Source organism: Phaethon lepturus, unplaced genomic scaffold, assembly GCF_000687285.1.
Source record: "Phaethon lepturus isolate BGI_N335 unplaced genomic scaffold, ASM68728v1 scaffold6441, whole genome shotgun sequence".
Taxonomy (NCBI): domain Eukaryota; kingdom Metazoa; phylum Chordata; class Aves; order Phaethontiformes; family Phaethontidae; genus Phaethon; species Phaethon lepturus.
Window position 1 is genome coordinate 4990 of NW_010516864.1, and position 26985 is coordinate 31974.

General features: G+C 38.6%; 2 protein-coding genes across 2 annotated transcripts; both read left to right on the plus strand.

The window, feature by feature from the left end:
• LPCAT2 (lysophosphatidylcholine acyltransferase 2) lies at positions 1 to 25300 on the plus strand (the record flags this gene model as incomplete). The annotated part of the gene is made up of 13 exons (XM_010296191.1): positions 1 to 140; positions 1190 to 1407; positions 2744 to 2856; positions 5618 to 5678; positions 6691 to 6749; positions 8101 to 8135; positions 10533 to 10587; positions 13885 to 13967; positions 14521 to 14622; positions 15725 to 15878; positions 22778 to 22876; positions 24689 to 24830; positions 25053 to 25300. Coding segments are annotated over 13 exons (1509 nt in total), but the record flags the coding sequence as incomplete, so codon positions are not given.
• Positions 17443 to 18189, plus strand: LOC104627813 (calpain small subunit 1-like). The gene has a single exon (XM_010296190.1). It carries the CDS (start codon positions 17443 to 17445, stop codon positions 18187 to 18189), a length of 747 nt encoding a protein of 248 aa, XP_010294492.1.
• Positions 25301 to 26985: the final 1685 nt, after the last annotated feature.

A 26985-nucleotide genomic window follows, 5' to 3' on the forward strand; every position in this document is an offset into this window, starting at 1 on the left:
ACTGTTCTTCAGGGGATTATTTTGCTACCCCTCCGTGCCATATGCATTGCATTCATATTACTGCTAGCATGGCTGTTTGCATCGATTGCAACTTTCCGTCACCATGGAAAAGGATCTGTGCCGCTTAAAGGATGGAGAAGGTAACAAGTAAACAGTATTTGTGAAAACACTGTGGTCTGGGGGTTTTTTTTGTAACACAGAGACAGACTCTGAAGATTTCCCCCCGCCCCCCACTCCTTTCCTCCTTTTGGTGAGAGGAGTCCCAGTGAAATCTTAGTGTTACCCATTTAGGTGAAGCAACTTTATGTTGAGTGTGTTTTACAACAATAGTGGAGCTTTTTTAATAGGTTGATTTTCAATTGTCCTGAGTCTAAAACAAATCTGTATAAAAATCCTTATAGACAATTTGTAAGCCAGGACTTACTTTAGTAATAATATTTGAGAAAAGAAACTCATTAAGAAAAGTATTTGGTAATATTATTTAGCCTGAGTTTCTGTGTAGCCTCTGTCATTCCAGCTATGATATAATTTATGACAAAATTAGCTTTGACAGCACCTCTCTTAGCTATGTTGCCCTTGAAGGAGTATTTTACAGCTGTCTCTGTGGGTTCTGGGTTTCAGCCGCTCCGCTTCTGACCTCAGAGTAATGAAGTTCCCTTCTAGTTGCGATGCACTGCAGCTGCACGCAGGAGGAGGAGACACAGGAAGTGAATTCTAACAAGGCTGAGAGATTCCCATGACGGGAACCTGTCCCAGTAAGGGAACATTGTCATTTAATCTTACTTGTTTAAAACTGATAGTAAGAGAACAGTATCAGAGTTACTTAAGTTCTTACAAAAGGGACACTAAATCTGCTGATTACCCATCCTCCCCTTGCCATAGTGTTATGTTACAATGCTATAAGAGATGGCAAGAGAAAGAGCATACCTGGGAGGGTGGTTTAGTAGGGTGCTGTACATTGCCTTATCTCTAAAATTACAATCTGGTTTCAACATGAAAAGGTGACATTCCCTTCCCTACTTCTACTTCTTCCCCTTTAGCCCTACACTCTCCCAGTGAGTAGTATTGCTACACTGTGCCTGGCCCCAGTGCTGGTGAGAACTAGGAAATCTTTCATGAGCTTTTGTTTAAAGTACAAAAGAAATACTAACTGTAAGATGAATGATATTTTTGTGTTTCTGTTTACAAGGAGGATGATCCAGACAACCCTCTCATGCCTAACTCGTACCTTGTTCTTCGTAATGGGTTTCCAAGTTAAAGTAAAAGGGAAAATAGCAAGTCTACTGGAAGCCCCGATCTTTGTTGCAGCTCCTCATTCAAGCTTTTTTGATGCCATTATTTCTGCCCTAACTGGAATGCCATCAATAGTGTCTAGAGCAGAGAACCTGTCAACTCCGGTTTTTGGCAGTAAGTATTTATGAAAAACAAAAATGTTAGAAGTCAGCAATTTGACACAAGGCCAAAAATGTAATCTCTGAAAGTGATTTAGCAGCAGACTTTTTTAAATCCTTAGGTTCCAAAGCCACTGACAGATTATTTCCAGTGAAATCCCTGGGACAAGTTATCTTTCTGAATTGGACAAAATGTCTACAAGTAGCCTGTTTCTTTTCAGATATGAAATATAATACCACTTTACATTTGCTTTGTACTGAAAGCATGTTTTGTAAGTGCTTAGGCTAGAGGCTTTCTCTTAAAATTTTCCCAGTAGGTAGCTTGAGAAATCTGTTCAACTGATGTCTTTTAACAGCGTGGCCCACAAATGTAGAACACGGATTAGTGAAGGTTACTTCAAAACAGACCCAAACTACAGCAGTCTGGAAAATACCATATTCATAAGTTTAGACTTGCAGGCACAGTTACGAATTTTTTTTAATGGGACTCAAATCAGGAAAGAATAAAAGAGAAGTTACTCAGAAAGGAAATGCAGAAAATGGAAAAGATCAGATGACTCACGCTTCTATTATTTTCTCCACCTTTTGGCACAGAAAGAATTCCTGTTTGCATTATTACTAGAATCAGCTGTAGACTTTCTGCTGGCTGTATATCTCTTATCTCTATAGGACTCTTAAAAGAATAAGCCAACACTAACCCAAAACTAAACTCAGCAGGCAACACAGAAAAGTGTCTTTGTATGAAATAAACTAACTGATAATATATTGACCTTCTCTTAAAAGCACAGGAGTGGGACATAGAAGGTACTTCTTCCCCAAGTTTCTCATCATATCTCAATAAGTCCACACATTCTCATGTAGACTTCTGCTTAAATGAGTTTGGCTTTTCTTTTTTCTGTAATTTACACACAAGCTGTGTATGCTTTGTAACTGAAAAGGGACATCTTACTTCTTCAGCATAGGCTCAAACTACTTGTTGATTGCAGTCTACATGAGTTAGGCCTGAGTGTGGCTCATGATCAGAGACCCGATCAGGTCTTTTGCTTAAAATTGTGTAGAAATGCTCAGTGAAAGATAACAGCAATATTAGAAGAATGTGTTTGGGTGAATTTGGCATGTTTATACCTACTGTAAAGCTCCTCTGCTGGCAGTGTAGATCTATCTTCTGTGTCTTATTTTCCATTTTGCAGAATGAGGACAATAATACTACTCTTCTTATCTGAAAACTGTTTATGCAAAGTCTGTCTCCTAGCATGAGAATAACAAGGTTTTTTTGCTACAAGGGAGCCTTGAACCCATGTGTTTTCTAAGCACTAGCATAAGACAAATAAAATTTTTTATCTCTTTCACAGCAATTTTAAGTTCCCTTCAGCCTGTATCAGTTTCTCGTCAAGACCCCGATTCACGAAAGAATACGGTCACGGAGATAACTAAGCGGGCATTATCAAGAGGCGAGTGGCCACAGGTAATAAATACACTACTACTACTATTCTGTCATGTATTCGTATTCCATATTCACTGTGCATCATAGTATCACAAGTGCCCACCTGAATAGGATTCTGTCGATGTACAAAGATGAAGTAAGCCCTCGTGTATGTGACTGGTTTCGGAAAGGAAGATGCTGGTGCCCAAAATGTTTTGTCATGACAAATGGATCAGTTAAAATCCAGCCAGTACCAATTGCTGTTCCAAATACAGGTGCTCCTGGCCTTCTCTTTTCCCTATTTAAGTCTTAAACATGCTGTCTTCAGTGTCACATACAACTTGGGTAGTTACATGTGAATCGGTATTCTCAAGCTAGCTCGTGTGTGAGAAGCTATTGCAGAGCTGTGCTCATAACAGTTTGGGGATGAGCAATTGATGACATGAGTAAACCGGACTGTCCAGGCTCTGGCATAGCATTGACTGTGGTCTGATGTTGCCTTCAGATGCTACAAATACAGTATCATTGCCACACTGCTGGACAAATCCAGTCAGTGATGCACAACCTTTCATCAAAGACATCCTGTATGGATTTATGTATAAATCTGTGCTTTGTGTTTTAATTTAGTTCTTAACTTGTTGTCTTAAGGGTTAATTTGCTTTAAAAAAAATTAAAAACTCAAAGAAGTGGACTGGTTAAGTAGATAAAGTCACAAAATCTGTTTAGTCATAGTTGGCTACCTCCTAAATGATTGAGACAAGTTAACTTTTCCTTCACTTTTGTTCCAGTGAATGGCTCTTGAGGAAAATTAAAAGAGACTAGTGCAAAGATAAGACTTGGTAGCAGGTAACTCTGTGGCAGCTAGACCTGAACACGCTGCTCTGTGAATAGTATCTAGAAACTGAGAATATTCAAGTGTAAATGCTTGTCATCCTGAGGGAAGACCAAAACTTGCCACTTTTTTTGAAATAGCATTATTTAGACATTTCTTCATGCATCATTTTTACTTGGCAAGCACCTTACAAAAAACTTCTTAGTTAGTGTTTAGGCTACTTCAACTTGACTCATAAATGCATTTTTCTAAGCTGCTGCAAATATTTTTAGAGCCTCCATTGTTGTTTTTTTCACTTTGTCAATTATATGGAGGGTTTTAAATATGCACATGCCAAAGCTAGGAAGGCTTTTTTTTAATACTGCGCTTACAAACTACACTGATACTTATGATTTGCTAAACTGTTATGGATTAATTGATTCCAGCAAAACCCTGGTAGGCCTAATCTCTGCTGAAAGCAGCGTGGGGAGACAAGGGGAATTGGCTTTATGCCAGTTCTGCACTTGGAATGAAAATCAATTCTATATTATGGCATAAATAGTCTCTGAGTCAACTAATCTGGTAATCTCCAAGACCGAGTCAGCAATACTACTTGGAGTATCACTGGGTAATTCCTAGTCCTTGTGCCCTGGCCACACCTTCGTTTTTTTGGGGTGTGTGTTTTTTTTGGGTTTTTTTTTGTTTTTTAATGAGAAACTTGACCGCAAGATGATGTCTGTCATATCCTCTTCAGAGTGCCTGGGCTGCATTCTCTCAGCACAACAGAAAAGAAGGAGTAGCTGGATTCCCCATTCCCTCCACCTAAAACCAAAACGCAACAGGCTGGGCAGCACTTGTCCTTATTAATAGTATGAGGTTCTGATTACTGCTTCTTCCAACCCTCCACCAAAACAAAAGGGAAGGAGGGAACAATTACTTACTCTTTGGTCAGTCACTAATATGTTTTCTGGGGCTTATGACATATGCTAAGCAGAAACATACCCATTTTTGTGTCCGTAGCACCAGCAAACAATTTCTGATTACAGAATGCGTAGTCGAAGACTAACTGTAAATCGGTATGTGCAGCTGTCTCTATTGTACCTTAGAACAGCCCATGTCTCTTGCGTATGACCTAATGATGCCCTCTTCAATCTAGCCTTGACAAGTTCATTCGGACTGACGTGGGAGCACACCTTGAACTCACTTTTGATCCAGACCAGTTCTTGTGCTGAGGTTCTTTTGGAATGCTGCTTATGATCCTGTAGTGATACAAGAAACATAAAGCTTCCTTGTGTTCCATAGGGGCTGGATTTGGTGTGTCACATTGCAGCTCACTGCACATCTAATCTAGCATCTTTCAGACAACACTGACTCAGAAACCTTCTGGGTAGTTGGTGTGTCTGAGTCATTCAGGTTCAGAGGCTGTGTAGTGGTGTGTAATGCCTTCAGAGCCCTGCATCACAGATGCACATGCTCTCTCTGCCTTTTTTTGCTACCCCTCAAGCTGTGATCTTCTCATCACAGCTGGCATCTTGACTCACGTTGATGGCATCTGTGCCTGTAAAGGCTCCGGTACCTTACGCACTTCATGTCAGTCCAGACTCTTGATGCTTATACACCCAGCAGTTCAATAAAGAGCTGCCAGCAAAGGAACGATTCTCATATCATTACCAACACTAAACGTTTCAAGTGAAACACTGAGAGCCTTTTGTACCATATTTCTGAGCAGATAAAGGCCTTTCCCCAGAACTCCTCTCTTACAAAGCATTTGTTTCCAAATCTAGATGGATCAGGTTAACAGGTTAATGTTATTGTGAGCATCCTTCACTTATTTCCTCATTTCCTCTTGAAAGAGTAATGATATTCTTGTGATGCAGGGTAACGCGTCACAGAGCTTGCATAAAAAGTCAGCCTTTATGTAACTGATGCCAAAGTATGATCTTTTTATGAAATATGTGTGTATATATCTATTTCTTTCTCTTTAAATCCAAGATACTGATTTTCCCAGAAGGCACCTGCACAAACCGATCTTGCCTGATCACGTTTAAACAAGGTGAGAGATTTTGTTGCATCATTGCTGGAAAAGTAACATGTGAAATACTGATTTGGTAGTTCTAGTAAGGCCTATACTTCTGCAGGTACATCATCCACGACAGCACTGTAGTAATGTCTTACATCATTAAAGTTTCAGCGGCATTAAACCCACCATTTTTATACTAGTCAGTTTATTTTTCTGATTTTTGGTACTTTGTGGGATGCAAAATACCTATGATATATTATGGTTAGTTGGTTGGGGTTTTTTCTGGGTACAGTTTTCATCTAATTACTTACGCAGAAACTCGACTGTGATTATTATGAGATGAATTACCAAAATACATGCTAATTAGCATGTTCTTTCAGCTCAACTTGTAGTCGTGCCATCTTAGATTCCTGTAAATTTTGTCATGCAAGACTTAGCAACCAAGTTATGAAATCTCTTTGTGTAGTGCTTAGCAAGGCAGGCCAATAGATTATTTTTACCACAGGAAGGTACTTGATAGCATCACTGATGATGAGATTGCTGTGCTGCACCTCAGTTAAAGCCATGTTGCTCTCCTTTCTTACTGTTGTACAGTGTCTTCGGTAGCAAAGTTACAAAACCAGTACTATATGCTCAGGTCCGTATGACTTATGAAGATGATCAGAACAGAGAAGCGTTCAGGAAATGCTCAATAGCCTTTCGAGCATCTAATCTTTTGAAATGAATACCAATCAATGGGGGAGATAAGACACAGAAAATGAGTTTGAACAGTCCAGGAACCTTAGGCGGCTTTCTGCCTGAAATGGAGACTGGCCCTTTTCTGTCCTGACATATTGCTAGTTGTGCTGCTGATTTACAAAGAACAAAAACAAAAATAAAAATACCACCACCAAAAAAGACCCCACAGCAAAAAGAACACTTCCCATTCTTCTCACTTTTTAAAAAATTTCTTCATCCAGGCACCACATCTTACATGAATTATTTAAAACTCCCAACTCCTGTATTAAGCTTAGTCTTAGCAATCAATTCTAATTTGTGGCTGCAGGTGCCTTTGTTCCACGAGTCCCTGTACAACCTGTGTTGCTCCGATACCCCAACAAGCTGGTAAGCAGAACGTTCTTCTATGACTAACTAGTAATACGGAAGTCAAAATCTTGACTTGAATGGTACCTACACTAAATATTTGGCATTGTCACTGAAGAATCTATTGTCCTCTGCTTTAGCATTGGAGAGCTCCTGGGAGCAGATGGGCTTCCCAGGTGTCTCCATGGTGTAGTTGCTATTCTGATTGTGAAAAACTTACTGCTGGGCTTCTTAGCTATACTTAAAGTATGAGGCAGTGCAGGAAAGTATTGCAGCGGAAGTTAGAAACTTCCTGCAAAGCCGCAGAGCCTGTACTTTGAAGTCTAAAATGCACACAACTTCCCTACTAGTCATCATTTTTTGTTTAAACTCAAAAGACACTGCAAAGAGGCTTGCAAGGTTTCTGAACAAAAGCAAAGCTGAGCCATGCAGTACATCCAGCAGCCCCTCCTTCAGGCACATCAGGAAGGCAGCTCTGCAGATTTTCTTTTCATGCAACCTTCCCTTGTTTTGCCAAGTAAAGGTTCACACTTTCTGCCAAGTATAGGGGTACAGAGGTATGGCTCTGCTTCACTGACAGCTGTAATGCTGGGACAGATGAGAGTCTAGCAACTTATTCACTATTTTTTGTATGATCTGGTCATCCAATAAATCCAGAAAAGTCCAAACTTTTCATTCCTAATGGTTTTTAAGATGAAAAACAAGTGATTGTTATTGTTGTTGTTATTTACAGAGATTCTTTTGTAAAATCCTTTTACAGATCAATTTCGAAACTGAACCACTAAAGGGGATTGGTATCACATTTCACCGATAGGATTTAACAATCTGCAGTATACACTGTAAAAATTATATATAAGAAGTAATAAACATAGAATAAGGGAAAAAAAGAAAAAAGAAAAGAAAAGAAAAAAAAAAAAGAAGAAACATAGAATAAGGGAAAAAAAGAAAAGAAAAAAGAAAAGAAAAAAAAAAAGAAGAAAAAGCATGATAGATTACCTATGTAGAAATTACCTTAAAAACTAAATCAAACATATTTGTGAGGATGCCTTTCTAAAGGTGATGTCCTCTGAAAAAGTCTTACTAGATTATTTTTTTCCTACTTCTGTTGTTTGGACCAGAATGAATGATTTAAAATAAGTAACTATATAAATTTTATTCCCAATTGTTGCTATTATCAAAAGTCTGCCATGGTTATTTCCAAATTTTTAAGGCAAGGAATCCTAGTCTCCTTGACACCTTTATTTTAACTACAGGACTATAAAACCATCATCTGCTTTTACTGAACTTGCACCTGTTTTATATTGCAACGTATCTGCTCTGTATCTCTCATCTGGTTCTGTCATACATTTCTGTGTTTTATTTTTTTACTTAGGATACTGTGACCTGGACATGGCAGGGCTACTCACTGTAAGTTTCTTCATCCTACTGAAAATTACATACAGAATTTTTTCCCCCTGTTGCTGAACAGTCTGCCAAACAGATTCAGCTAAGCCAAGACACATGTTCTTCTAGATCTGTTTTTATGAAGGGGAAATACTTGGGGATAATGCTGTCATGCAGTAAATTTCGTATCTGAATGGCTACAGAAAGGGTTTACAAATGGGGAAGCATTATTTCCTGCTCTGCCACCATTTTGTTTAATTTTCTCCTATGTATATATCTCCTTTGCACATTACACTACAGCAAAAGAAAGATTTGAAATTCTTTTTCTTTGGGAAGCAATCCTAGTCATCAAAATCCACAGATGTTTACAGTTTTCTACAAGGTCTACAAACAAGAAAAAATAAATGTTATTTTATCCCCTCTGTTTATTCATTCCTTCATCTCATTTGAAGTCATATGAGAGTAAATTAAGAATACGAGCAAAACAAGTATTAATTTTCCTCATCTTTCCCCATTCAAACATCTAGGATTTTTCTCTACATTTTTCTTTTTGCCTGACTCAACAAAAGCAATTGGTTTGAGATCACAGTGAAGAGGTTATATATATAATATCTGACATTGAAATAATGAAAAATATTTCAATAAACCAGTTAGGCAATAGATCTGTGTTTATTTCTCAACACAGATGACCTTCTAATGTGCTAAAATATTTTATTGAAGTATTAAAAAACCTTTAGAGCTGTACTGAAAATATGGCTGGAAAGTACTTTTCACCTTATAAACATTCATTAAAATGTGGATTTGCAGAATCCATATACCACATTTTCATGTGGAATATGTAGTGTGTGTCTAAGTACAGTAGTACTGATATACTAAGTGACTAAAATTTTTAAGGCAGCTGATTTTGAAACATCTGAACTAGTGGAGCAGATCATAAGTGCCTTTTAAGCTATCATTAGTTAATCCTAGCACCTGCACACTTAGAGAGTGAACCTTGTGGAAGCTTACCTAGATGAAAATGTCCTCTGTTTCCCAAGATTTTTTTGCTATTATTATTACTTCTGTTACAGTTATTACCATACTGTGAGTAATGAATATTACAAATTCAGTAGCATACTACAGATTTCCCCTATGAAGGATTTCTGTTGGAAGATTGAAAAGGAGCTATGTCTTCAGTTATGAGAGATGGTGTAGGAATATGTGTAGAAAAAATGAAATCAGAGGTATTCCTGTGGAAAGGAGGAGGCTGCCCATTCACTGAGAACTGCTCTAAGCCTGGTGGCTGGATGATGAAGGCTCAGATTGAAACCTGTGAGAACATGAAAGGAACAGCTTGGCAAAATCATGGGAAGAGAAGGGATGGACGGGGTAGAATCTAGAGATTCTTAACAAAAATAACTGGAACCAGGAGAAGGACATCCCCCACGCAAACCTGCAGATCACAAAATGCAGAACTGCCACAGCCTTTGTAAAACTTCCTGGCTATTGCAGCCAGGATGGGACAGTACCAGTCTCCTCCTCAGAAACCTCCTGACCCTGTTTCTGTTGTCACTTACTACTATTTTCTTTCTTTTGTGCCTTACTGGGAGGAAAACCTAATGTTATGTGTTAGAAAATCAAGCATTAAGAGTGGATTCCTGCAGAACGTAGAAAGGATCCCTGACTTGTTCTCCTGCCTTTTCCTTTTCTCATTTTTATTTTGTCCAAAACAAGAACAGAAGAAAGATTGCTTGAAGGTTTTCTGTTATAATTTACCTGATGTAAGTAAAGAACAAATGTGCATTTCTGCATAAAAATCACAGTTAAAAGAACAAGTTAGAAGTGGAAGTGATTACGCTTATCCTCTTTTGCGGTTTCTTCCTCCTGTTGATACTACAATCTGTGACTTTTTCTAAAAGCACTGCAGGTCCCAAACATACCAACACTTCATTAACACTTTTGTGTAAACACAACTATAGTTTGCAAAATGGCTAGCAAGTACTAACAGATCCTTGCTTCAGTTCTGCAGAAAGAAGTTACTGGTCCCATTTTGCAGATTAGAGAATAAAAGATAAGTAAAGCTACTTCTCAGAATCAAAGCTCTTAAAGCTTTAAAATCCAGTATGTGTGCACCTCTTTAAACATAAAGTAATGTATATGGATTTTGCTGGACAAAGTACCGTATAGTATTGTTAATATGCATGACAACAGACAACAAGTTGCCTGCCCAGTGAGGAAGCAGCAGGTATACGCAGAAGCCCTGCAGAAAAAATGTCAAAAGCAACATTTCAGGGAACTTCACTGCAAGGTACTTAAAATCTCACACCCAGTAGTGGCTGTGTTTTTGTCAATGCTTTAAGAAGTTTCACCTACTGATGTGCAAATACTCTGTTTTCAAATATGTAAAATATATCTTTCTTCCTCTTTCTTTCTTGCCTGCAGAAAAGAGCTATGTGTAATGACGCTGTGTCAGCTTTTCACAAGAGTAGAAGTTGAGGTAAGAGTTAGAAATATTTTTGGACTAAGATTCCGCAGCCAGGGAATTTATACTTTAATATAAATGCATTATTCACATTATTAGCCACTGTTACTGGACATTAAACAAATGTCTGAGAAATAAGAACAGAATCATGGTGAGTAATATATTCAGATTTGTTGTCCATATCTATGTATCACTTAATCTGATGAGTTCCTAAAAGAAAGCTGTCAGAAATGCCTTTATTTTTAAAGCATTGTAGAATCATTGCTAATTATCACCACATGCATTTTACAGATGTTAAAACTAAGAACTATAATACGTTCTGTTAAAGTAAAACCTTCTCTCTCTTTCCTACCTTCTTATTTCCCTGCTTCCTTCAAAGTATCCTTTTCTTCCTCATCATCTTTCCAGACTGAACTCTAAAACGTTTCTGCAACTAAGAGCTTACTTAAGGACTCTAGTACTTGCACCTAGGAGAAAGTTGAGCCTTGTATAATGAACCTGTTCCCTTGATCATTAAAATCACCTGCACAGCACAATGACAGATGAATGATGACTGAAACAAGCTTCACACTTCATAATATCAGTACATATACTCTTAACTGCTCCCTGTCAAAGATTCAGTGTTCAAAACACAGTAGTGAGGAGACAGGTAACTGAGGTGCAGCCAGTTTGTTTAAGCGTTGCACTTCACATTCCTTATCAGACCACAAAGGATTGTCAGTATGGACTAAGCTGGTTTAGGGACCTGAGAGATGGGAGAATTCAAAGACAGGTTTTGCTGTTTATTTACAAAACAGAATTCAGCAAAGTTGTGCAAAGCTTTGTAAATACAAGCAGTGTTGCTACTACTAACAATTAGCAATATGTTTTTTGTCGTGAAACAATGAAATTCATTTTAAGGGAGCACCTTGTTACTGTATAGCACATGCAGTAGACACGTATTTATAGAAGGTGTACAAAGAACCAATTCCCCTAATGATTTTGTACAGAAGGACATATCTGATTTATATACGTGGGAGCAAGAAGTCCCATGTATATAACGTAGCCCTTCCAGTAGAAGGTTTATTTTCCCCTGTTTCAGAACAGAACTCAAACTTGTCTGTTAGAAAATAAATCCCATGTTCCAAAAGATGAAACTGAAACATGAAAAAAATATGCAGCTTTCACAGCAGCATGTGTCCCTGAAGTGGAACTAATTGCTCAGCATCAATGCAAAAGTCCTTCCATTTCTAAAAAGAGAAGGGGCAGATTTGCCTGGGGAAGGAGGGAATCGGACTACTACTTTTAGGAATGGATGTTTCTGTTGCTGTCCCATACTGTGAGCAAGTAGCCTCTCCACTCCCATCAGTCTTGCGCTGCCTCCACTTGCTGTGCATGAACAGTGATGCACTCCTGCAGTCCAAGGGAGTACGTACATGCATGTCCAGTCATATCCTAACAAACTGGGGATATTGAGGATTAAACAGTGAGCCTGGCAGTGAGTTTTAGTGCTGCAAAAGATACAGCATTTGGCACATTCTCTTAAGGAGAGACTAGGTCAAAAGCAGATCAGAGAAGTATTTTTGCTACTGAAGGAGCTGTGAGGAATTTTTCTTACAGGACTGCAATTTGGAAGGGAAGGTGTACTTACTAGTCTTCACCAGATAAGCAGCTGGGTGCGTGTGAGACCATGCATGCCACCTAAGGAAGTCCAGAAACCAGATTCATCCCCAGTTGTGGTTTCTGGCAAACTGGTTTTATGAATAATTGTAGGTGGGTTTTTTTTAAGGGGACGGAGGTGGTGTTTAACCTACCAGAAATTTAGGTTGCTGCCTGAGCAAGACCTTAGCCTCAAATGATGTAATGACCACTTTCAAGACCATGACCCATGTTTGCACAGATAAACTTCTGAGAGCTACAAGTTATCTCACCCAGTGATGACACAGTTCTCTGTGACTGTACAGTGTGCCTGTGCTTCCTCAATTCCTGAAGAGTTACGTGACTTCTGAAGGGAAGTTGTAATAAGCAGGGACATGTGTCAGACATGAACGGAGCTGGCAATTGCTAATAGAAGGAATGAAATCTCAAACCTTCATGTGAACAGCTGGACCCCTGCTGTCCTTACAGGAGAGAAAACTTTTAGCTATAAACAAAGACAATTGTTATGGCTATTTGACAGATAACCAATTCCATAAACTTACTGTTTTTAATCATAAAGAGGCAGCATTCCTTAAAAACAAACATAAAGGATGGACTGCATTTATGTGGGACAGTTACCACTGTATTAGTGCATCACCAGCAACAGCAGTATAACTGAAGAAACGTTCACACATAATTAGCAACTGTGTCTTCTATGGGAAGTGAAGTGAACCATGGGCAGCACCTTATACATACTCTAGAATTGCTGTATTCTAGGGTTTAAGGGCAAGATTGCAGGGTGGGGAGTAGCAGAACTGAGATAAATGATAACCAGAACTGAGAAAAGACATGGTAAACAGAACTGCAAGTGAACACTGTAGACTGAAGTAGAAAGAACAAAATACTCCCATACACACACTACGCAAACAAACAGGTGCTGATTAATGCCATGTTAGGTAATAATTAATCTGTAGTACATTTTTAGTGTAATGCTACTTCAGTGTCTTACATGTTAACATTTAATAAATCCTCAACAGTAAATGTGTTGCCATTTAGATATCTGAGGTGTTTTCTAGGTTTGGGAGGAGAGTGGGTTGTTTTGTTGGAGTTTTTTACTCTCTGCTTGGAGTTACAAAGTTTTACAGTATTTGTTTCCAGTTAGTGCTCTACTTACAATTCAGAACTAAGATTCCTTAACGTTTTTATGATGGAGGAAAATCTTACAGGAAACCTATCAGTCACAGGCTGACAGATACAATTAACAGGTATGAGGTGGGAGTGCAGTGTGTGCTTAAAAACATTATAAATCTTTCGTACACTATTCCAGCATATAACATAACATATAACAGATCTTTGAAAAGGACTGTACAGCATTATCAGACTCACATTCTTACCAATGTAACATTTGATTTTCTAAGTATGAATTTATTACACTTTCCTTCTTTGGGGGGTTTGATTTTTCATACTAAAGCAGCTTGCACCGGTCTTTAAGAAGCAGGTTTGGACTAAATCTTACTTGTGTGGCTAGGGCAGAAGAGCCCGAGTGGTTTCTAAGGCGGCTGAGACCTCTAGTGTCCAGTTCCTTCACTGCATGGCTGATTCTTCTCTCCTCTTTTTCCCCCATTCCAAACAATAACAAGAAAATGTCCGTGTTGCTAATAAAGCGGTGACCATTGGATAACTCATCTCTTTCAGTTTCTGCCTGTTCATGTTCCTACTGAGGAAGAAAAGAATGATCCCATTCTTTTTGCCAACAGAGTCCGGCAAACCATGGCAACGTATGTAATCAGCTATGAATAAAATCTTTGAGAACGTTTCTTTTATATCCAGCAATTCTACATATATCCTAGCCGTAAAGTTAATTTTGTCAAGTCCCAGGTACTATATATAGGAATTGCTCTAGATTGTCACCAAGAGGTGTCAAATTCCTATAATAAAACACTCTTGATTGTTTTTACATGGAGCATAAAGAAGATTGTCTTACATTGGAACATAGTACGTTAGTCCGTGGAAAGCTGGAATAAAGTGCTTCCTTATTTCCTTGGCAAGAATAAATGGGTGGTTTGTTCTCCAAGGTTACTGGGCTGCATTTACAAGACTGTAAATCTTAAAACATCGTAACATTGCCATAACATAGTTTCACAGTATGGTTTCACACTTTCACAAAATGGTATATAGTGCTTTATCCTACTTGCAGCAGTGCAAGAATGAATTACTGTTTGTTTTGTATATTAGCATTAAAGCCAAATTGAGACAGAGAAGAGAAACAGTCAACTAAAAGTAATTTTAATATAAGAACTTGATTTTTCTTTTTCCTTGATTTTGTTTCAGTGCTTTGAATGTGCCAGTCACTGATCATACTTTTGAAGATTGCAGACTGATGATTTCAGCAGGAGGGCTGGTGGAGTTCACCAAAATTAGCAAGAAACTCAAGTAAGGGAAATTTAGCTGTTGGTAGTATAATTACTGCAGTGCTGCAGGTGTTGATGGCCATCTACAAAAAGATAAGTTACCTGACAACTGACTTGGCCATGTGTTCTTATGTATACATTTTAAATACATAAACTATATGGAAATCAGGGATGAGGAAAATCCCAGTAAGAACTAATCCCAAGTAATTTTTGTGGGCAGTGTTACAAGAGGAAGAATGCATTTTTCTAATCTTTTATGGATGTATCTCGCCAAAAGGTGGGGAAGGTGGAGCAGTACCTATTTTAGCCACTTGAAGATAATCTCAGCGCACAATTTGAATTGCTTTTGTGGAGAAGCACAGGCAGTGTGTGGTAGAACGTAAAAAAGTCCTTTCCAGCCTGAGACTTCAGCCAGTGGTTTACTGTTCTTAGCTGTACTGTGCAGCCGTGTTTCCCTGGTGGTGTCAACTTTTTCTGTCTGGACACAGTGGAATTTGAGGACTGAACCACTTAATCATACAGTAACTCTATCAAATAAGCCGGTGTGGCTGTGGTCAAATCTTAAGTATGTGCATGGTAAATCTTGATTTATTGTGTATGTGCTATATATCCATTTATAGAACTCTGTCTGAAACAATCTTCAATAGTTTCATGGCAATCCTAATTGTTCTTGCAATGGTGTATTTCTGCAGGGAGATAAGATACTTCTCAGGCTGTAGCAATACTAGCATTTGTAGTTAGAGTTAGCTAATAGAGCTGAGATCTCTTCCCTTCTGTTAAGGAAATATTCACCCTAGAGCATGATGTGAATTTATGGTAATGAGAAGCTTGCTGTTAGACTAGCCTAATTATTGGACAGTGATTCTAGGCTTGGGAAGTTACTCTAAGGAAGTCTGATATACCCAAGCATAGAACTGTCTGCTTTTAATATTAATAACCAGGGGGAGCAGTCCTTAATTGCTGATTTCATATAAAATATCAGGTTGGAAGTACAGCATTTCTAATGCTGTGCATGCATGCTCTGGCTGTTTTTTGTCGTTGAACACTGTAATAATTCCTACTGAAATTCCATCCGTCCAAGATCTGCTGTATAGAAATATCTCCTCTCCCTCATGTTTGCATAGCCTAAAATGGAATCATGTCAGAGAGCAGTTGGATACCTTTGCTGCTATTGCAAGTGCTTCCAAAGGGGGAAGAATTGGAATTGAGGAGTTTGCAGAGTACTTGAAGCTGCCTATTTCAGATGTCCTCAAAGAGCTGTTTCTACTCTTCGACAGGGTGAGTAGTTGGTTAACTGACTGGAAATCTTGTGGACAATGTTTTGTTAAGAATCACATCTCAAAAAGATATTTAATTCATTATGTCCAGCTTAGTAAATTCTTCTTGGTTAGCAATTCCTGTAGGCAATATAGGTGACTCTTACAGTTTCCTCCTTAAGTTTTGATGGAAAAAAAATTGGTCAGTTTGTAGCTTGTAAGAGGACAGCCATCTCTTGGACCAAGTTGCTGTACCACCATCAGATGATAATCTTCATGCTGGTAATGGCTGAATATTTCCTTCTGCCTACCCCAGATTTTGAGCTTATGTACATTCTGACAGCTTAATTAACTGATGTAGTTGTAAGTAGATAATTTAAGGCAGATTGAAGCTGTCTAGATCATGTGTTCCTGCTGTGTTTGTGAACGGTGCTGCTGGACGCTAGAAGGACTTCTCTTGCCTATATCCAGCCATAAAGGAGACTATGTGTTAATGTGGATCATTTAGGCTTTCTTCCATAGTCGGTGGTGATCTCTCCCATTTTCTAATTGTCTCTGAAGATGAGAAAAATTGCACTATGGATGCACCCCTCCGACTATACCAGAAGTGTCAGTGACTAGAGCGTAGCATAGAACCATCTTACTTCTAGGCATCCAGTATGTGCTACAGGGCAAGCAACATATTGTACTGCAAGTACGTATGAACTGGAGTTTGTTTCTTATCTTAGGGGCTCTCCCAACTCAGCATCACTCTTCCTGATCAAGCTAGCTCTAGCAGTACACCTGTCCTTGGGAGGCCATTGTGTTGTACATACTGATTAAAACAGTTTCAGGATTTTTCCAGATAAAAAGGTTTTACAAGCTCTAAAATAAGAGTCAAATATATTTCCTTAATTGCTGAATGCATTGAAACTCTAGCAGAGTTAGGTACTCATCCTTTCTTCATTCTTGCCTCCCCACCTTGTACCACTGGCTCCTGTGAACATGTAGTTCGAGTCCTGAAGCACAGTACATACAATGGAAATACAGTGTGGCAACCAAAATTATTAAAGGCAATCAAGATTTCTTTCACTTTCCCTATTTGGCACAACAGCATCAATGAATAGAATTAGCAATGTAATGCTCAATTCACTAAAAAGATGAAAGTATAAAAGATTGCAAAAACAGACAAGACTCTAGTAAGCTTTTGCTGCATTCATCTTTAAGGAGGTCAGCTTAACCGAGGAACAGTCACAGTAATGTGGCAGAGCTCTTTTCAAATTGCTTCCTTTATAAGCACAGGTATTTTGAGCCTTTTGCTCTGTGGCTTTCAGCCTCATCGTTATTTTTTTTTTCTAAAAAGATTCCTCAAATCACATAAAGCTAACTATGCAGAGAAGACAGATGGAAGTAGAGTCGTATCAACAATTGACAGAACCTACTGAGATCTGAGATAACTCTGGCAGCTGGGGACATGCACAGACATGGTGGAGTCTAAGCACGCCGATAAGCTGTGTTTTGCCCACGCCCAGCTCAGAGACAATAAGGCTTCGGAGAGTTACAGAAGCACAGGATCTCTGAGTAACTCCCTTCAGAAAACCTTTGCAATGTTCCTTGCTAAAGCTTTGCTGAGTGGAGGAAGTGGTAGTGGTCGTGGAGGGAGCCTTGCACGTGGCCTTGGAGATCTCCTAACAGGAGGTGGACCTGGAGGGAACCTTGGAGGACTTGTTGGAGGTCTTGTCAATCTTATAAGTGAAGCAGCAGCTCAGTATAATCCAGAGCCACCTCCACCTCCTCACAATCATTTTACGAATGTGGAAGCTTATGAAAGTGAGGAGATCAGACAGTTTCGTCGCCTTTTTGTCCAGCTGGCTGGAGATGATATGGAAGTGTGCGCCACAGAGCTAAGGGACATCCTGAACAAAGTGCTTTCCAGACATCAAGACTTGAAGACAGATGGCTTCAGCTTAGACACATGCCGTAGCATGGTAGCTGTCATGGACAGTGATACAAATGGCAAACTGGGCTTTGAAGAGTTTAAGTATCTGTGGAACAACATCAAGAAATGGCAGTGCGTATACAAGCAGTATGATACCAACCAGTCAGGCACTGTTGGGAGAGCTCAGCTGCCAGATGCCTTGAAGGCTGCAGGGTTCCATCTTAATGAGCAACTCTGCCAGGTAATCGTACGCAGGTATGCCGATGAGGACGGTGGCATGGATTTCAACAACTTCATTAGCTGTTTGGTACGACTGGACAGTATGTTCCGGGCCTTCAAGTCCCTGGACCAAGATGGAGATGGACAGATCGAAATGACCATTGAAGACTGGCTGCAGCTGACCATGTATTCATGAAGGCACAGCAGAGAAGAGTAAGCTTCATCTGGAAGCTATACATGGAAGAATACAATCCTGTACTATAGAACTGTAGTCTTTTCCTTGTTCTAAGGCAGGTGTAGCTAGTGGTAGATAGCTCAGCTTAAAATGTTGCGATTCCTCTTGTGCTTGCGTTAGTCTGCTTTTCTGATGGGTTTGTGTAAGTTGTCAGTTGGACAGCTGTGTAAGTCTGTCTCAGAAAACTATCTCTAGACTCTGAAGTGAGGGAATGTGTTGAAGGATCAAAGCTTAGTTATTTCTTCACATAAAGCGGCTCGTATATGAGTATAACTATTATATAAAAAGCTCGTAAGTTTGGTGTTGCTTTGTGATGTTACTGTTCCAATTTGTCAGCATTCAGTAAGCTGGAATAAAGCTCTGCTTGCCAGAAGGCAATCGCTAGTACAGAGAGTTATGCAGTCATTTCTAACCAGGGGAAAAACATGAGACTTGCAGTAACTATAATGATCAGTGAATTTACATGATTGTATTTAATTCACTTCCTACTTCTGCTTTTTCATGCTTGTCTGCTGAAGCAAAACCTGAGCGGTATTGTCAGTTCTATCTGCTAGCCAGGACAAAATTGAAGACTTACATAAGGCTACTTTTACAAACTTTTTCTCCTTCCTGCAATTCTATTAACTAGTCTTTTCTCTCTTTCCTTGAAGCCTTATTATAGTTATAATGAAAACAACTTAAAATACTACATTTATATTTAGAGAAGCTTGCTGTAATAACACAGTCACATAGCAGCCAGCCAGCCAAAATCAACCTCTGGCTATCTGAGTTAAATTTTATCAGGGTGCAGCCTCCCACTCAAGCTAGTTGCACAGTTCTAAGATGTCAATTTTTCAGTAAAAGGAAAAGGAATAACATGAACTGTCAAAGGTACATTTCTTTGAATTAAGGATTACATAGTTGATGAAAACAGCTCTTACACTGCAATCTAACAAGGGAGATTTCTCAACAGGGCTCTGCTGCTTTAAAAGAAAATTGTCTAGGGTGTGTGCTAGCTGACTGGAATGTGAAACGATGAGTGGAGTAGCACAGCCTGCGCACTACAGCAGTCTTCAGATCTAAGAGCCCACATGCCCCTGCCCCTCCCCAGGGGAGACATCAGTGACTAATTGAGAAATACCACACAATACCTGTGCGGCATCTGAATACTAATGGAGTGCTGTGGTTTGGTTTTGTTTCTAAATTTCCATAGCTTTGATTCCTAAATCTTGCAGTTTTACTTGGCAAGTAGTATTTTCCAAACTGATGAAATCTCCTCACTGGTATACTTGCAGAAGTCTTTTACTTGTAACTTTGGGAAAAGTAACTTACAATTTTTGCCAAGACTTTTTTCCTCCTGCACTTTGTTTAATATTGAACTGGGTGACAGAAACAGCAACAATATTCATATTGGTTCAAATTGTGATGGAAGAGGTCAATTCCTTCCCAATGGCACTCACCCACCTCCCAGTTATTCAATGGAAAAGCACAAAGTTATCCACAGCGGCATTTGGGCTCTGAGTAATAGAAAACTGAGAACGAGGGAAAGTGTGATACCTCTAGGTGAGCACCATCCTACCAGGTTTGTTTCAGAACTTCCCTTTCTGACTAGTTAAAACTTGCATGTAGCAACAAGCAGTGGAGATTTTGGAGTTGGATGACGAGCCTGGATATGAACACAAGAGGTGCATCTGTAGTTCCTCCCCAAATGGTCCAGTTGTAGCTTCTCTGTGGTAGCCCTGTCACTCAGGGTTTACTTAGCTAATCAGAACAGAAATGACAAGCGCACATGTACACACACGCTTGATTTTTCGTGTTGCCTTACATAGTGAGAAAAAAGTTTTGGGGCAGTAGTACTTTAAGCTGTCTTGCAGAGAGCTTTGCCAACTACCTAAAGCTAACTGATTGTCTAGGCCTAATCTCCTCATGCAACTCTAAATGGAAACTGTTCATGATGATGCAAACTTTCTTGTTCCCCAAAGTGTAAGATTTACCGTATTATATATAAAAAAAACCCAACAACAACAAAACCCTAGTTACCATGGCATGCTATAGTGAAAATAGCAGCAGAAAACTAGTTACCTTGAAGAAAACAAGGGTTGTTGAGGTTACACTATGTTTTGGTTATTTTGTGTAACATAAATACAAATACTTAAATATTGATGTTCTACTTTGCTATTTGGAGAATTGGAGCTCAGCTCACGTGTTGCTTTCTTACGCTATTCTTGCATGCATAGGCTGCAAACACAGCTAGACATGCACAGAAAGGCTACTGCAAGTACTTGTTTGCAGTGGTGCTACACAAACACTGAAGGTTTTCCTGCCTTTTCAATTTAACTCCCATCTCCTTTTCCAGGCAACAACCCTATCATTTCTCCTTAACCAAAATGCCCGAGTGCTTGGAAGTTAGCCAGCATCCTAGAGTTTAGCAGAGTTAGTCACAACATGATCTTGCAAGCATAGTAAGTTTGTTTCCTACTCAGATGGTTGGAGTTCTGTGTATCAGATTGCACTCAGTTTTGATTACTGGGTTTTAACACATTAAAGTAATATGACCTTTATTAGCTCTTGTCATTTTTCCATGTGCAACCAAAGCTATGTTAACTGATTTCAGAAGTTGTTTTTATGGTGGTATTTTATTTAAAGTTTATTTCCCAATTCTTTTCCTGTGATACTTATTCTTAACTTCAAAAATAAATTTAAAAAAATATTCTAACAGCATCAAACAATCCTTTGCTATAAAACTGTCCAAAAATAATATTCCGTGGAACTTTGAACAATTATTATTTACACTCTTGCTTCAGTTGTTTTAAGAGTTTAGGTTTATAATGATACATTTTAAAGTTAGATCTATTATTGTTATGAGAACTACGATGTAGCCAAAATATTTAAAGTCAATCTCTGCAGCACAATGAGAGCACAGGTTTGTAAATAAAATAGCATTTATGCAAGAACATTGTTCTTTTCTAATGATTAAAAGCTGACAAAAGTTATATCCTTTAGACACACACAAAAGTAACTTAAAGACTATTCATGTTTTTGCTCAAATGTTTCCTTAAAATTCACAGGCCTTTAAAGTACAAAATGTTCAAAGGTTGCATGTCTTCAAAAAAGATTGGTTAGACCATCAATATAAAGAAAATAAAAGTTGTCTGCGGAAAACAGTCCTGAATTGGTTTTGAAAGTTAAATAAAATTGTATCTTAGCAGTTTTAAATCCTGACAAACATATAGCTTGATAAAGAAAAATTAGTACTGAATCCATTACTGCATATTCTTTGTTAATCAAAGACTATCCTAAGACCTAAATTCAATAACAGAAATCCCTATTTCAGAGAACCCAAGATTTTCAGAGCTCTACAGAGCAGCCTAGCATGTCTCCACTGGCAAGCTCCATATTACACTATTCAGCATCAGAAAACCAAGAACAGAAAGGTCAAGGTTAAGGCTGGTATGCTCAAGTGGGCATTAGAAGTTGGTAGGAGAGCCAGAAATAGACTCTAGATCTGGCTGTTCACTACAGATTTACCCAGGAGACCACCCCTCTCTCGCTTGGCTGAAAATGTTTTGTGCCGTTCTCAGACTTACGGAGTCCACGTTTTAAAAAATATTTTTCTTCTTGAGATGTGCAACACATTATCCACTAAAGGAACTCCACTTTACACTTTTGTTTGCTTTTAAAATGTTTTTGATGGAAAAAAATATGGCTTATATATGGCTTCTTCCCCACACTGGATGTTTCCCAAAACCCTCAAACTTTCAGTGTGGTCACAGAAACACTACTGACTTAAGCATACATTTCAACAGGCATCTGTGATTTTCTCTATCTGCAAATATAATGCAGCTTACATAGAATTAATCACGAATCCCATCAAAGAGAGCTTCAAATGTTTTGTTGATGTAGCTTTGTAGTTAACACATTGAAATGTTAGTTCAAATCAAAACTGGAATTATCAGTGGAAACACAATGAATTCATTGTGTTTCTGGCTATAAAAGGTAGGACAGTGTATTTGCTTCAAAATAGCACGTAGGGCAATGCATTTGCTTCAAAGAAAGGCCTAAGATAGACCATGTAGAGTTACTGCATCATCAGGCTGTACTTTCACTGGCAAGTATTTTATTGCTGAAGGTTCTGAGGAATAATTAACTCAAGGCAGCAGCCTCACTGTTGGCTTTTTATTCTGGGATGTTGCATTCGTCTCTGAACTTCAGCAAGTGCCAGTGCTACATGAACTGTTACATTTACCTTAAACACATGTATTCCAGTTCTTGTTAAAGGCTTCTCGGAGGTCATACACTAAAGAAAAACTTGTAAGTTGTTTTAAATCTCTTTTGTGTGGGTGTTTATGAGACAGAAATTGATACCCAATTTCTAACTATTGAAAATATGTATATTGCTACTTCAACCCTAGTATTACGTATAGTTAGTAAGCTGTTTTTTCCAGGAAGAACAAATACCTGTAGTGTTGTAAACTGTCTTAGTGCATGTTGTACAGTTGATTTATACAGCAGCTTTTAAAGTTATTTGCTACATTAACTATCACTACTGCCATATGTATTTTGGTTACAGAATGGAGACGGCACCATTGACTTCAGAGAATATGTAATTGGTTTGTCTATTCTTTGTAACCCAGCCAACACAGAAGAGACTATTCGGATGGCATTTAAGGTAAGTTCAATTTAGTGTAAGTCTACAAACCTGACAAATCAAGACTGACTGTAAATCTGTTTGCTTTCAAATCATAAGTTTATAGCTTCAATCTGTTATGCAAATGTGAGTAATATGCTTAAACCAATTGACATTTAGAGTGTGAAGGGAAAGGGGAGAATTGCAGTATCAGCTTCATAGAGAAGGGTTTCAAAAACCGTGTGAAGGCACTAATGAATATATAACTTGGCAGGCTAAGTCCAAAAATGATTCAGCAGCACTCGCAGTTTTTTTGCCTGAGGTTTTTTTTGCTGTGATTCTTCAATGTCACAAGTAGACAATAGATGGAGCAATATCCTTTTTTTGTGGGTCAAGCACTTAGTAGAGTCACTGCTGTTAACGAAGAGGAGGGGGGAAAAAATCAAGAAGGGCTATTCAGGACTGGCACATCCAAAATTGGGCTGCATCTGAGATCATCTGTTGGCTTGTACTGTAGTGTCCTGATAGTACAAGCAGTTAAAGAGCAGTAGCTCCTTTTGGATCTCAGGTAGAAGCAAGCAGTATGTGACCAAGGATGCCCAGGTTGTGAATCCCTGAACAGGAAAATGCTCGAGTGACTTTTTTTTAAGTAGATCTTTGACACAGATTCAGTTATTTTAGTTATTTTAACCGCTAATCTGTTGTTATGAACCATACTGAAAAATATATTGAGATATGGATCGTGTTCATCTTAAACTGGATACTTTTTAGTACTGATGCATACTTGGGAAGTACCAGAATTCTTACAGCAATCCATTATATCCATTCACTGCTTTACAGATAAGCGCTACAGCTGTTCGAAGTGATTTGTGCTTTTTCAGGGATGTTTTATCACTACAGATTCCTATGAAGAAGCAAGCCTTAGCAGCTATTGTTGCTGTTTCATTGTTTTGTTTTCTAGTCTATACTCTTTGGTATTTTAACAGTTGCGCTGATTATAAAATTAGTAATTTGTTCTAATTCCCAGTTTCAGCGGAAGGTGACTGGTTCAGCTGGTAAAAGTCTGTGTCAGTCTGAAATGGAACTATGGGATTCCTTTTGCTATTCGTTTTCTCTGCCACGAAATGTGCTTTCCTTTGCAATGGGAAAGTTTGCCTGTAGCAAGTGTTTGAGAATTACAGCCCCTCTCAAGGGGCTGATTCATAGCAGATGTGTACTGTCACTGTGCTGGGAAGGATGGGATGATCAGTGTACATCTACTGCCTGCATTCCAGTCACCAAAATTCCTTGTTAATTACAATAATTCCTTGGTGGGTGACATATCACATTTACTAAAATCAAGGTATTTTATGTCAGAGCATAAACTATGGCAAATTTAATCTGATGGCAGATGGGCCATAACTTAATGAAAATGAAGACTAAAACCTAAGATGTTCCAGTATACAGTGTCTGAATCCAGTACACCCTTAGCACAGTTTATGGTGACAATTAACGTAAACCCTTGTTTATGTTTTGTTTTTCTTAGTTTTGTATGAGCTTTGTTACTGAACTAATGCCGTAAGGTTTGTTTGTTGCTGCAGATTCGCTACATACTTTTCCTATTAGAGAATACTCTAATCCCAACTATAGCAGGTACATTGCTTTGCTAAGCGTCTGCTTAGTCTTATTCCAGAGAAATACATAAAATCTTTTGCAAGAGAAAGTAGCTGAGATGCAGCCAGTCTCTTCAAATCCCAGGCACTGTTTGCAGATCACCTCTTGAATCCTAAAAACCTAATACAGGTGGCTGACGTGCCTGGAAGGTTCAGAGGCAAACTGATGCTAAAGTATTTCTACACATAATATCTTTTTCAGCTCTTTGACATGGATGAGGATGGCACTATAACGGAAGATGAGTTTGCTTCTATCATTCAGTCAGCTCTAGGGTTGCCTGAGCTTGACGTTTCTATGCTCTTTAAAGAAATAGATGCAGATGAAACCAGGAAGCTGTCCTATGGTAAGTTATGTCCTTTCATAACGAAGAGCAGCACTCTGATAGTCATATTGACAGTGTGAGTTTCCTACCTTTTTTCTCTCTGAAATTATCTGATGGTTCTCATACCCCAAGATGCTGCAGAGGAAAGTAACTGGAGATCAACTTCAGTAAAAGGAGCAGGCAATGAAATTTTCTTTGATCCTGTTACTGCACTATAGTATCTGTATTTTTTATATTTTTCAGATGAGTTCAAGGACTTTGCACTCAAGCATCCAGAATATGCCAAGTTATTTACTACATACCTAGACCTACAGAGATACCAGTTAGATTTGTTGGAGGAGGATGACACTGAGTCACCTGAAGTCAAACACAGTCCAGTTAGAAAGAGTACAATCCCAGTCTCAGAAACAACACCAATCGCAAGAAATAAAGTCTGTCCTAAAGGAAACGAAGAGGATAACTCAAGTACCTCTGACAAAAAGGATGACTGAGAAGAGTTAAAGAATTCAGCTTTTGAATTCTACAGGATTTTTTTCCCTAGCTGTTCGTAAGCACAATTGATAGAAAATAGAAAAACATTTAAAAATGTTTCTTTTTTTACTTTCATATCAGGAGGAGTTATTCCTGTTTGAGTGTAAGGGAAAAAACACTGTAACTATTCTGTCCTTGATGTCAGCATCACAGTACTGGGAGCATTGTTCACTATCCTCCAAGTTCATGCTTCCACAAAAGTAACAGATGTGCTAAGAGGGGTAAGAGGCTCCAGCATCGCAGTGACCTCTCAAAAAGGGGACTGAGGAGCCCACTTGTGCAAACACAAGTGGAATTTTTCATGCTGCTCAATTCCTCTACCTCCCCAACATGTCTTAAGGGAAAAAAATGATGCCAGAGTGTTTTAATTTGCAATATCCCTTAGCCTTTCTCAAGTTTTTGAGGGACACAAATGAGTTACAAGAAGCTGAGAGTTGAAGGTGGTATTTTCCTTCAGCTGTCCTTAGATTTCCCTTAACTGCCTGTGAACTATAAAGCTTTAGCATCTGAACAAGACATGCTGATTCACTGATGTTAACAGAAGCAGCTTTGGGCTTAAACGCTGGTTAAAGATGGAAATGGCTGCACTTCTAAAAACAAAAAACTAATTGGAATTCCAAGATAGCACCTCACAGTCTACAGGAAAATGCAGATAATAAGACCCAAGAATTAACGGACTATTTCAAAATAAATAGAACGTTGTTTACGGTAACAACTGTTCAGGATCACATTAAGAGGAACATTTCAAACTTCACCATATTTTTATGCTAGTAATTATCAACAGAGGAATGTGACCTTGCTCTGCAAAACTTAAAAGGCAAATATGCTGTCAAGCCATAGTTCTAGTAGTTAGTAGCTACTCTAAAGTTGTCTCCTAGAAACTATGTTTGCATTACTGTGCCATTACTCAATATGTTCTTAGAGTTTGATTCAAAATCAAGCTCTTTCTAGTCAATGATTTGAGTATGTTTTGCCTCAGTCCCCTCTAGTGCACTGGAAATTGGGCCTTTACCTTTTTCCGTCCTTCATCTGAATGCACTTTACATACTATTTAAAATATATAGGCATTTATGGAAGTAACTTCTAAATTAAAAACTTGTAAGGGGTGGAATGACAGGTTATTTTCAAATTAAAAGTGATATGAACAAAGTCTAGAATGTCTAGTACCAAAAATAACCAAGTTTCAGCAGGTTTCTTATGTGAAATGGTAACCTCTGCCTCTTAAGTTATTGCTTGCGTTGTCTGGCCGCAAGTTCATTGCCATGTTTAATCTTTCTGTGTTTATAATTGTGCCTATCCTGATGTTTCACGTGCTTAAAATAAATCTATATTTTTAAAAGACTTTTCTTGAACAGCTAAGTCTTTTTAGTACAGTGGGAAAGGTACTCTGTCTACCTTAAGGGGCTGGGGGTATTTCCAGGAAACCATCCTTCCGATGTCTTACCTTGATAAACACAATGCAACCTGAAGTTGGCATTTTTAGTTCTGAGTGCGATGGCACTTTTCTGTATGGTGAGGGTAGAAAAGTAGGACAGGACTGATGCTCTTCCAAAGAGTTATGTCTGCTGACTATCTCAGCAAGACGGAATATGATACAAAGAAGATTTGCAGGTACATGGAGAGATACCACCCTTTTCTGACAGAA

Bases quoted from the DNA above. Each gene is read 5' to 3' on its own strand.
- LOC104627813 (XM_010296190.1), top strand. From the start codon at position 17,443: ATGTTCCTTGCTAAAGCTTTGCTGAGTGGAGGAAGTGGTAGTGGTCGT.